Genomic DNA, 12501 nt, shown 5'->3' with positions numbered 1-12501 from the left:
ATTCCTGCTGCTCCAGCACCCCCTGGTGACCACCACCGTCTAGGAGGCCAGCCCACCTCACGTGGCCACATGGGCAAGCGTGTGGCCAGGGAAAGTCCCTTGACCCCTCTAGGAGGAACAACCTTCAAGAAAAATAGGGAGAAAAATTAGAAAAATTCCCCCTTCTTTAAAAGTTGTAAAATGTGAATAGCTAGCAGATTTCCCAAGGTCAATATGTGTGTCCCTGCGCGTAATGTCTTGTGAGCTGGTTGGATGTTTTGCAAATATTCCCTGGGCACAGAGAGGGCAGTGCCTTGCCTAGAGGCACACAGCAAGTGAACAGGTGCAGCTCAGCCAGGGCAGAAGGAGGGACACAATGTTTGGATCTTGCAAATCTACGTTTCTAGCGTGTTCTGGATGCCCCCCGTCTGCCAAGACAAGAGGTAGGTGACGGCATCTGCTCACTGTGCCCCCCATTTTCCCTCCTCCCAGCAACGTGGCACTGCATGCAAATGCACAATCGACAGGTGTGTATTTAATATCCTTTTTTGAACAAGAAATACATTCTTATGGTTCAAAATTCAAACTAAAAGTACCAAAGAGCAGTTGGGGTTAACTGGCCTTCCCCCCCTGTGCCCAGCCACCTAGCTCTTCCCAGAGACAACACTTGCGATCACTCTGCTGCCACATGGGTCTCCTCACTGGTCCTCTGACACACCACACCTGATCCTGCCCCGGGGCCTTTGCACAGGCTGTGCTCTCACCCTCCCCCAGACACCTCCTTAACTCTAAGCTCCCTAACGCCTGCAGGACACTGCCCAAATGTCACTTTCTCAATGAAATCTTTGAGCACTTAAAAATTGTTTTAAATTGCCCCCACCCAACTCCCACTCTACTCTGATTTATTTTATATAAGACAGCTAACAACCATAAATACTTTGAGAGCATTTCCTTCAGGCCAAGGATTGGTCTAAGAGCTTTCCATGGAATCTTCACCAGACCCTTACAACATACTTCAGAGGTGGGTTTCATTATTCCCATTTTACAGAGGAGGAAACTGAGGCTCAGAGAGGTTAAGTAATCTAGCTAAGGTTACACAGCTTATGACAATTATGTTACTTTTTTAATTAAAAAAGGAAACAAATTTAAAGAAAAATATGGGAAATAGTCTGAAAAGATTATTAAAGCAAATTAACTCCTGAAAGAGTTCTATGTTGGTGATCACATTTATTGGTTGGAAAAAAATATAAATGCTGTAATTTAAGAATTTCAGACTCACACCCAGTGTGGCCTTTTGTGTCTGGCTTCTCCCCAAGAGCATCACATGAATATATGTTCTCATATTCACCCGGATCTGCTCCATCCAGAGCATCTGTCACTCTGGCACAAAAGCGTGCCCTCCTTTTTCATGGCCTCATAGTTTTCCACCAGAGGATCCCTTCATAACCAGAATGAAAAACACCCTTGGAATCTGTGTTGCTAGAGCAGTGGGGTGCCTTGCAATCAATGAAGAAGCAGGAAGAAAATATGAGAAATTCTACTTTTCTTTGAAAAGATGCTTCTCTGATTTTCCCATCCATAATCAGCGGTTGCCATAGAATGTCCAGTCTCTCAGGTTAGAGAGCTTTACCAACACATGGAGCGCAGCAGTGGGGCTGAGGGCAGTGCCCACACTGGGGTTTGCAGATGGCTGGTGAGGAACAAGCTGGTGTCTGTTTATTCTCAGTTTCTTCTAGAAGCATCTGCTTCCCCTAGGCCTTTGCCAGGGTTACCCTGACACTGAAGACAAAGGTTAGAATGATCCAGTCCCAGCCACACAGGGCCTGGTACAAGGAACCAAAAGTCCAGCAGAGCCAGAAAGGAGGAAGTTTGTGCAGGTGGCAAGGCCAGGCCCTCAGAGCCCCTCTGTCCTTATGAGATAAAGAGGGCCTCTGGGAAGGTAAGGGCAACCCAGAGTGGGCCAAGATGGGACAATTTCCTGCAGGGTTTTCCCCAGAATGTAATTTATGGAAGTCCTCCAGCCCAGCCCAGCCCCTGTACCCTCACCACCACACTTCCCCTCAGAGCTTCAGAAACCGCCCTCGTCAAGGTCAGTGGCAACTTCATGTTAAGCCCAGTGGTGACGTCTCAGTCCTACGCCTTCTCTAGGCAGTGGCTGACTCGGCTTCTCTGCCCTCCTCCTGGGAGCTCCTCAGGGACCCCCACACTCCTCTGGCTGGCCTCCCACCTCTCTGCCTCCCTTCCCCTGTCCCGCACTCACACTCTAGGCTCTTACCCCTGCCTGCACCTCAGATGATGCCCACAGTCCTGTCTTCCCTTGAGCACCACACTTGGGTCCAGCTGCCCTTGGCATCTCCACACAGAGGGCCTTGGGGGTCTCACATCCAACATGCCACACTGTGCCCGCCCAACTGGCCTCCAAACTTACTTTCCCAGTCACCCCATGTTTCCGGTGGAAACTCCTTGTACCTGCTCAGCTAGAATTTAGGAATCACCGTGGACTGATCTGTCAGCCAGTCCTGATTCTCCTTTCAAAAATATGTCCATGATGTGCTCATTTCCCCTTGCTCTTGTACCCCTACTGATTCCGCGCCCCCATCCTTGCTAACTTGGGCCAGCACAGTCACCTCCACCCAAGTTTCTGTTTCCTGCCTCCTGGAGGGAAGAGGGCAGGCAAGGTCTCTTCTCCCCACAGCAGCCACCAGAGGGCTCTGTGGCCGTCCTCCCTGTCCTCACCTTCCCTCTCCCATTCACTCAGCTCCAACCACACAGGCCCCACTGTTCCTCCAATCCGCCCTGTTCCTGCCCCAGGGCCTTTGCATGGGCTGTCTTCTGCTTGGAATGCCCTTCCTTCAGATCCCTGCCTCGCTCCCTCCTCACCGCCTACAGATTTTTTTTTTAATTTGTTACTTTTTTAAAGATTTATTTATTTATTTATACAAGCACTGGGTGCAGTCAGAAGTGCGGGAGGGTGAGAGAATTCACCAGAGCCAGAGCGGGGAATAGAACGGACAGACTGATGAAACACACTGCTGAGGGGAGCAGTGGGCGCGGCAGGAGAGGTCTGCGCGCCATGTGGGACCCTCACCGGTGGCCGGGGATCGAACCAGCGCTGCAGAGGCTGCAGGCAGCTTCGCAACACAGCGTTCAACCGCTGCACCACTGGGGAGGCCCCCTCCTACAGATCTTTCTTTAAATGTCACGCTCTCACTGGAGGCTTCCCTAAACACCCCATTTAAAATTCATTTATTACAGCACCCAACTCTGCTTTATTTTTCCGTAACACTTAGCATTTTAGACAAGCTCACTGCCGTGTGCCTTTCCTGTGGACGGGAATTTTTTATGTTGACTTCACTGGCGGATGCCAGTGCCTGGCACACAGCAGGTGCTCCAAAAATGAGTTTGAATTAATGCTCAAGTCTTTTTCTTTAAATAGCCTCTTGACTGCACATTCGCTTCCTGCCTGCTGGTGAATGTTCCATTCATTTCTTCATTCGTTTATTTGTTCACGGAGCAGTATGCATGGAGTACCTACTGCAGGCCAGGGACTTGGGTCTCAGGTAGAGACACAGGATTAGGTGTTTGCAACTGGGGTGGTCCTGGGTGTGCCGCGTGCTGCGGCACACTGTGGGGGCTAGGAGGCCTCCTGGAGAAAGAATAGGGTAAGACAGGCCGTGGGTACACCCCAGGCAAAGCCCCGATGGTGGGAGGAAGCTTGGCGCCTCCGGAAGACAGGTGTGGCGGAGCTGGACACAGGGCGGGTGTCTTCTGGAGAGTAGACACCTAAGAGGACGTGCTTTTCATTTGCGGAGATTCGGAAGGTGCCGTGAGCACTCATCGCCACGAGGGGGAGCCATCTGCCAGCAGTTCCAGGCTGTCCCTGCTGGTGGCTGAGGCTGGGGTTCCTCCCAGGAGTCCAGAGGGATACGACCCCGAAAGTGCCAAAGTGGCACCGACAGCCCCTCCTTTCCACTTACGGCTTCTGCAGATGGCAGCAGCAGGGTCCTTGCATATCCTCATAAACTGGGTCTTTGGAAACCTTCCGGTCTAACACTGCTGGCGGGGGAGCCCGAGGTGGGCCGACACCCGCTTTAGGTCACACAGCACATGCCAGCCCGCCGCAGTGCCTCCTCCCAGCCCCAAATGCCCCTGGGTTGGGATCTTTTATTTTTAACCTGCTCAGTGGACACTTGACTTTTTATAGTTCTGGGAGGCTGCCTGGGTTTCCAATTTCCAAGGGAAGTTAAAATTGTTCTCTTCCCCAGGAGCTGACAGCTGGGGTGAGGTGGGGGGGAGGGTCTTGCCCAATCTCCTGTGTGCCCTGAGGCTCCCCCTGGGGTCCTTCAGCCCCTCTCCGGGCTCATTTACCCCTTCATGCCTCATTAGCAGCAGCTGGTACCATGACCCCACTCACGGGTGAGAAAACTGAGGCTGTGGCGGGGCAGTGGTGTGCCTAAGGCCGCATGGCCTCTGTCCCAGCCGCCCCCCACACGGCCCAGCCGCCATGATCCTTCTGGAATGAGACTGGGCTGAACCAGAAGATTAACTGCAAGTTGGGGGCCCTGATCCCCCATGTGCTGTACTCAATTTTATTACTTTTAAATTTTGATTTTTGTTTTTTAAGTTTTGATTTTTACCCATTGTCCATTTCTATGTCACTGATTTCCACACTTTTATTCTCTCCTTGCTTCCACTTACTTTGGGTTTAATTTGTGCTTATTTTTCTAACTTCCTAAAGTGAAACTTTAGAGCAGGGGTTGGCACGCCTGGTCCGCAAAGAGCTAAACAGAAACTATTTCAGACCTTGGGAGCCAAGCGGTCTGTCGTGTGGAAGCAGCCCCCGGGAGCCGTGCACACTCTGCAAGGAGGGCTTGGCCCACGGGCGCAGCCTGCAGGCTCCACACTGATTTTCCCTTTTCCTCTGCTCCAGTGTGAACATTCAGGGCACGTGCAGTGCTTCAGTGGCACTGAGCGCTTTCACATTGCATTACTGAATGCTCAGTTCAAAATACTTTCTAGCTTTTTCTGTGACTTTGACTGAACCTGGGTCAGTTAAAACCCCACTGGCTCCATCCAAAAACCTAGGTCAGTGTTGACACCTCTTGTTTCTTTCTCTAGCCCCAAATCATCCGTCTTGCCAGCCCGAAGAGCTACAATTGTCAGCTTCATTCTATTCCAGCTCTTACTCCCCCACATTCATCTGGAAACCTCTGTAATCCCCCAGTCTCCACCATCTACCCCAGGCTCCTGCCAATCTCTTCCCTGACACAAGCCGGAGGCTTAGATAGGGTCACTTCTTTCCTTAGCTTGAAATTCTGTAGCACCTGCCCGCAGGCCTAAAGGCCCACCGGGGTGTAACGGTCCTGTGCCAGCTGCCTCCCGTCTCCCATGCCCCCCACGGGTCACTCTCTCACTGCCCTGGCTAGGCAGGCCTCCTGACAGCCCGAGAGATCACTTATTCACTCCACACACACTACTGTGCGGCAGGTCCTCTTCAAAGCACTGGGGACACAGCAGGAACAAGCTTGTGCAGGTGACGTTCCAGGGAAGGGGATAAAATGAATAAACAAGAAAACAAGGAAAAGGCAATTAGAGGGGTTCGGGTGATAAAGGCTGGGAAGCAATGACCCCAGGGGCACGTTCAAGACAGCTGGGGCTGTGCTCCTGGTGACCCAGGAAGGCATCCGGGGGTTGGTGACACATGATCCCTCCCTCACTGCTTCACAGGCGTCAAGGACACGGGGCAGGAAGCGGGCTGCACTGGGGGATCGCAAACGTCCCATACAACAGTCAAGTCAGCATCTCTTCTGTGACTTATGGGAAATACAGGTGCCCAGGTCAGGGGCGGGGACATTCTAGCCCTGCAGGGTCTCGCCTGGCACACGCATGACGAGCACTTGTCCAGTCCTAACCAAATGGCCCGCAGGAATCCACACCCCGACCCCACCTTTCCCCAGGGACACAGCGCCGCGCCCTGCTGCAGTGGGGCCCCCGAGTGCAGTGGTCCAAGGGGCTGCTCATCTCGCCTTTCTGGGCTGACGTGGTTCCAAGCTGCGCTATCTTTAACCTTGGGCCCTGTAAACACCGCTCAGATGACAGTTCTGGAATCCGGTGCGGGCGGCGGGTTGCCGGTGGCCAAGCCATCAGGGACTGCTCTGTTACCCCAGCTGCGGCCCCCAGCAGAGGCAGCCCCAACTCCCCATGAGGCACTCGCTCACTCACCCGCTCCTTTACTTGCTCAAGACGCTGGTCACTCAGCGAGGGCCGAGACCCTCAGAGCGCCCCAGCTCTGCGGCTTCAACCTAGCAGACAGCTCCAGGCAGCCTTGTTCCGTGGGGGCAGGAAGCAGGGAGGGGAGTGGCCGTGAGCGGGTTGCATACCTTTGGACACCTCGAACTCGGGTTTCTGCTGCCACCCTGACACCCCCTGGCTGGGTGAGCTCGGGCAAGTTTGCTCGGCGGTGGCAACAGCCGTGGTCATCTGGCAGGGGCCGTGGGGCAGGCCACGGGGCCTGTGCGCGCGTCCCCTGATGAGCGGCAGGCAATGACCGCACTATTGCGGCCCCCGTGCCATCCTCCACAGCATCGATAGCCCCACTTTGGGCCAATCCCGATTTCCCTTGGGTTACAGGTTTTGGGGAGGTGGCCGCCTCCCCGTCCCCTCCAAGGTGACTCAGCGCAGGCTGAACTACACCCCCACTCCTGGGCGACAAGCAGACCCACAGGAGCGCGCCTTAGGCTGACTAGGATGAAGATCCTCTCCCTACTGCTGCCTGTCACCCCGGGGCCCTCGAAGGAAGCAGGTCACTTGTATGTTGACAGCTGGAAGAAGCCTCACCTGAAACCAGCTGAGCTTGAAGAGCTTTCAGTGGCAAGTCCAAGCTAGTCACAATGCTCAGGTCTGCGTTTTCAGAAAGCATTTGGGCTCGATCAGTTTTCCTCATTGCAAGTCTTTTGTACCAACTCTGAATCACCTCAGGTTCCCCCACCTGCAAAGCACGAAGGCCTGCCCTACAGGGCCGCTGTGAGCAGCGAGGTGGCCCATCCAGGCGCCTCCCGGGCGCCTGCTGAGAGCAGCGCCAGCTCAGGAGCCACTCCTTCAGGGCGACGACATACTCAGGATGCGGCCTTGGGTGTGGCTGTTCAGAACTGTTGGGCCCCAGTGAAAACGGAACCTTCCAAGCCCCAGCACTGCTGGGAGGGTCCTCAAGGCCCAGCCCCCACCACCACAGGAGGTGAGAACATGGGCTGTAAGTGACCTCAACAGCTGGCTCCATCCTGCCCCAGGAGCTGAGCAGGCTTGGCACAGCAGGAGCTCAGGAAACACAGGGAACCAACTAATGGCAGGTGCTTTCAGGTGGGCTGGGCTCTGCTGGCTGGAGAAGACCAGAACAGCAGCCATGAGTGCCATGGCAGAAGCGGGGAGGGGAGCCAGCGCCAGGAAAGCCAAGTTCACGGACAGGCTGCTGGGGCCAGGGCCGGGCCAGGCTCCCTCACCGGGTCTCACGTGAGGCAAGGCTCAGTCAGGGGTCGCCTGCTTCCCCTCACCTTCCTCACCTTTGAGGAGGGCCGAGACAGGCCCTTTCTGCGGCAACCCTACCAGAAGGCAGGGGCTTGGTTTTTACCTTTATTTTTAAAACGGTAAAATGCCACTTTCCAAATACAACCTTCCACAAGGCCCCACCACACGAGCAGAAACTCCTGTGGCTAGAGCAGGCGGCTGGGGGACGGAGACACGGCCTGCCCCAGCAAGAACCTACCCCAAGGACCGCCGGGCCGCTCTCTTCCAACGGCGTCTTTTTAACGACTTAAACATCAGCCCCGAGACGCGCGTCAATGGCCTCATTGCTTTATTCCATGCTTTGGGAGGGTCGGAACTGTGTTTTCCCATCTCGCCGGAAGGTAAAATGTGGCCTTGCCAATAAATACCAGCCTAACTAACACTGCAAATCCAAACTGGACCTGGTTGCCACGGAGGGGCAGGGGACCCCGTCCAGGGACCTCTGGGTTCCCAAAGGCTGAGGAGTCACAACGCTCCCCCAACGCGTCTTCTCTCCTGAGCTGTGGGGGCAGCTGCGCCCATCCCCTCCCTAGTCTCTGCTCTCCAAGGAGGCCAAGACTAATCTCCTGCTGCCTGCCAGGCGCTCGGAGGGTCAGAAGCCTCAGGGAGGCCAGCTGTCTAGCTCGGGCACTTTATACCCCAGGTGCCGGGAAGCCAAGACTCAGTCCCACCTCAGCCGGCCACTAGTTCTTGACATTCACGTAGCTCATCTGTTGACTGCTTGGGCTTTTCTCGGGAAGACCTGGATTTGGGTCCTTGAGCAGCTACAGTGGCTGGAGCCACCGGGGAAGCCCAGGCGTGTATGAGAGGCTGAAGCGGCCTGCAGCTTTAACTCAGAAACTGTAAAAACTAAACGCCAAGGGACCATGCTAGCTGCTGCGCAGCAGACGCTGGCGTCACGCCTGCTCCTTAGGCGCTGTTCGGAGAAAACTTCTCTTTCTAATGAGAGTGGAGAGTCAGCAGGTCCAAGCCAAAGGCAATCGAGTGAAATTTTAAGAAATGCAGTCACTCCTGAATTAGGGATCAACACCATTAACTTTTTAGCCCCCTCGCCAAGTTTTTCACACAACAAAGCTCATTCTTGATGGCCCTGGCCATCTCAGGCACAGCAAAACCCTCACTGCATGAAAGTAACTGATCAAGTCTGACAATTTAAGGAAAAGAAAAATTATGGCAGCAAAACTTCAGGACTCCTGTGCAACGCTCGTGACCTGCCCACTGGTTAAATAAACAGAACACCAATCAACTGAAAGCTATGCAAGTGGCAGACTGCCCTGGGCAAGACTCCCACCCTCGAGGCCAGTGACTGGCAGCGAGGGAGGAATCAGAGTGCAACTGAGCTGGAAGAACTGAGAGGTGGTCTTGCTTCTTGTGACTTGAATGTCCAACCTCGGGAGTCTCCAGTCCTAACACTGCATCTTGTGGTTGGATTTACCCCGCCACGTGAGGGGCCAAGAGAGGCCAGACCCAATTCTCAGCTTCTTCCCTTGTTTCCTGCAGGGTAGGAAGGCAATGGCTTCAATCCCTCCATGCTAGGTGAGAAGGCAAAGGCCCCCAAACCCAAGAAGACAGGAGGGGCGGAAGGCTGTGTCTTTTCCCAAGTCGGGGTGGGTGTGTGGGCATCACGTGATCCTGATGGCTCCTAGCACCAACAGCTGCTCTGGAGGCAAAACAGCCCTTCTCCCATTTAGTGCCATCGGAAGTGCTCAACAAGAGGTGAGGGTGTTGGCCACACCCTCTGCTTTCTCCCACCTGGGAACCCTGTCAGTGCAGCTCGATGAAAGCCTCCAGCTCTTCCGGGATGAAACCTTTGTAGGGGATCTTGTTCTTGTCAAGGGCGCGGGCTGCAAGGCACTGCAGGGTGAGATAATTGAAGGGCTGAATGGTGCTCTTGGCGAGCAGCTTCTCATCCAGCAGCTCATAGGCTGTTTTCTTGAAGGCATTGGTGGCATCCATGTGGGCTCCAGCCTCGATGAGGGCGTTCATGATTCCCGGGCAGTTGTTCTGGGCTGCCACGTGCAATGGGGTGTTGTTGTCAAAGTCCCGGCTGTCTGGGTCAGCCCCGCAGTCGAGCAGCACCTTGACCACCTGGAGGGAGGGAAACCTGCCCACTGGGTATCGGCCCACATTTGTGGTCTCCTTGTCCACAGCCATGTGCAAAGGGGTGAAGCCGTTCTTGCCGCGGGGGGCACACTTCAGCAGCCGGTAGACGGTCTGGTGCTTCAAGTGCTCCTGCTCCGGTGTGCACTCCACTTTCTCCAACAGGTAGAGCAGGTGGAGAATGATGGCCAGAGCCTTGGTGAACTGCGTGGAGTCCCCAGGCTCTTTGGGTAGCTGCAGGGCCCGTTCCACTTCCCGGACCCCTTTGCAGAGCACCCCCATGAGGTCTGCAAAGCCGATCTGGGTGCCCAAGTTGCCCTTGGCCGCCCGGTCCTGGAGCACATAAGAGAAGAGTTCGGCAAAGGAGAGGAAGCTACTGGCTGTCATGGGGCTCAGCGGCTCCAGGTTGTTCTGCTGCATGTCCAGGGCATACTTCCACAAACGGATGCAGCGCTCAAAATTGCCAGAGTCAGCGTACACTGCACCCCTGTAACGGATATAATAAGAAGTGTCTGGATGAGAAGGACCCAGAATGCGCTCTCGGATCAACAGCGCCTGCATGCGCATCTCATCCGGGTCGGTTATAAGAGCTTCCAATTCCTCTGCTGTGTTCACCTCCCTGGAATAGTCATAGGCCAGGACCAGCTGTGGGGGCTCTGGTTTGGGCAGATAGGCACCCCCCTGGTGACGCAGCTCCATAGCCCGCCTCCAATGTTTCAGGGCCCCAAGCAGGTCCCGCTTCTTATCCACGTAGGTGGCTCCCAACAATTCCAAGGCTTCCACCGCAGCTTCCCGGCTGGTGGGGCAACAACTTTCGTAAGTTTCACCACTGAGTGGTTCCTCTGGGAAGGAGCTGCAGCAGTGGGCGCCCTGGGGTTGCGCACACACCGGGCCGGTGGAGGGTCCTTCGAGGGACAGCCCCGGCCGCGCTTCCTCCCCAGCAGGCTGCTCCTGGATGAGGTACTCCACGATGTTGGTGTGGCCCGTCACGCTGGCCGCCAGCAGCGGGGTCATGCCGTAGCCGTCGCGTTCCATGCGGGCATTGCACCCGAGCAGCAGCTGCAGGATCTCCAGGCTGCCGGACTCGGCGCAGTCGTGCAGGGCTGTGTTGCCTTTGGCGCTGCGCCGGTTCACCTGCGCGCCCTGCTCCAGCAGGTAGCGGGCGATCTCGCGGTGGCCCTTATAGCAGGAGATCATGAGGCACGTGTGCCCGTGCCGGTTGGCCACCTCCAGGTCGGCCTGGTGCTCACCCACCAGGTAGCGCACCACCTCCAGGTGCCCGTCGAAGCAGGCGGCGCGCAGGGGCGTGGAGTTGGTGCGCGTGGTGCGGTTCACTGAGGCCCCGCGGCGCAGCAGGCTCCGCACCACGTCCAGGTGGCCGGCTGCCGAGGCGGCCCACAGGGGCGGCGCGCCCTCGATGGTCTCGCCATCGAAGTGGACCGACCCGCCCGCCTCCACGCTCGCGCCGCACCGGTCCACCAGGTACTCGACCACGTCCAGGTGGCCGTAGCGGGCGGCGATCAGCAGCGGCGTCCCCCCGCCGGGCACCTCACCCGTCAGCTCGTCCAGCTCCTCCCGGCTCCGGCCGCTGAGCAGCTTCTGCAGCAGCTGCAGCTTGCCGTCGCGAGCGGCGTTGTACACGGCGGTGCGGAGGTCCATGGTCCGGGTCTCCGCCAGGCCATGGGCCGGGCGCCGGGGGACGGGGAAACGGCGGACTAAAGCCTGGAGGCGGCGACTGCAACCTTCACCGTCTCCCCCGCCGCCATCTTAGGGGTTCTTCGGGCGGAACAAAATGGCGGCCGGGGCCTGGTGCTGTTGGGGAATGGGGTTGCGCAGGGAAATGTAGTCCTCTGGGCCGGCCCACTCCATAGGTCTTAGGATAGAGAAAGTTTCGAGACTCCACATCCCAGAAGAGCGCGGGGCAGTCGTGGTGAACCGGGAGCACGGTGCATTGTGGGAATCGTCCCAATCCTAGGTGATTCTGTTGGATAAGGGCCACTTCCGGACTACACTTCCCGTCATGCAATGTCACCGCGATGGTTTGTGGGACTCCAGGAAGTTTGCGTACGTTTTTCCTGTGTTTGGGTCAGTGCCTCGCGAGCAAGACTACATTGCCAAAAAGGCATCGCGAGTGACTCCGCCCCAGCTGGGGAGGAGTCTTCAGGACCGAGTACGAAGACTGAAAGAGAGAGCGGTGGGGTCTGATTCCGGTCTGATCAGTTAGTCTGATCGGTTAACTGGCAGGGGGCGCTGGGGAGAGGTGGAAAGCCGGGCAGAGTTGAGGTCTGTAGGGGAGCAGGGAGTAAGGTCACTCTCCAGAGCTTGTTCACACCTTATTCATCCGTTACTTCTGCATTCGTTCACTCAGGCATATGTTTATTTACTCACTCTAATACACTAAATGCTAAAAAATTAACTTTCTGGACTCTAGAAATATAGATTTATCATGGAACCGAGGGTAAAAAATTGCAGAGCTTATGTAAAAAACTGCTCATAATATTTACTAATATAATTTTGAGATTTCTACATGGAAAGGGACTATTTGAAATAAAGCAAAAAACAACAAAAAGCAAAAAGCAGCAAATAAAGCAAAAACATTAAGAAACCTTTTCCCAGGCCTCCCCGGTGGCGCAGCGGTTGAGCGCTGGGTTGCGAAGCTGCCCGCAGCCTCTGCAGCGCCTGTTTGATCCCGGCTGCTTCCCCGGCCACCGGAGGAGGGTCCCACATGGTGCGCAGACCTCTCCTGCCGCCCGCTGCTCCCCTCAGCAGTGTACTTCGGTCCTTCTGCCTGCTCTGCTCCCCGCTCTGGCTCTGGTGAATTCTCTCACCCTCCCACACTTCTGACTGTACCCAGTGCTTGTA

The 12501-nt window shown here is 55.8% G+C and overlaps 1 protein-coding gene across 1 annotated transcript; it reads right to left on the bottom strand.

The window, feature by feature from the left end:
- Nucleotides 1-3124: 3124 nt before the first annotated feature.
- FEM1A (fem-1 homolog A) lies at nt 3125-11659 on the bottom strand. Its single transcript, XM_037505130.2, has one exon. The coding sequence runs from the start codon at nt 11296-11298 to the stop codon at nt 9304-9306; it is 1995 nt and encodes a 664-aa protein (XP_037361027.1). The 5' UTR covers nt 11299-11659; the 3' UTR covers nt 3125-9303.
- Nucleotides 11660-12501: the final 842 nt, after the last annotated feature.

Source organism: Talpa occidentalis, unplaced genomic scaffold, assembly GCF_014898055.3.
Source record: "Talpa occidentalis isolate TD23 unplaced genomic scaffold, MPIMG_talOcc4v2.1 talOcc4.12, whole genome shotgun sequence".
NCBI classification, from domain to species: domain Eukaryota; kingdom Metazoa; phylum Chordata; class Mammalia; order Eulipotyphla; family Talpidae; genus Talpa; species Talpa occidentalis.
Note: the sequence above shows the minus strand (reverse complement) of the source record. Positions and strands in the feature narration are given on the sequence as shown.

Excerpts from the sequence above, each read along its gene's own strand:
- FEM1A (XM_037505130.2), bottom strand. The coding sequence starts at position 11,298 with ATGGACCTCCGCACCGCCGTGTACAACGCCGCTCGCGACGGCAAGCTG.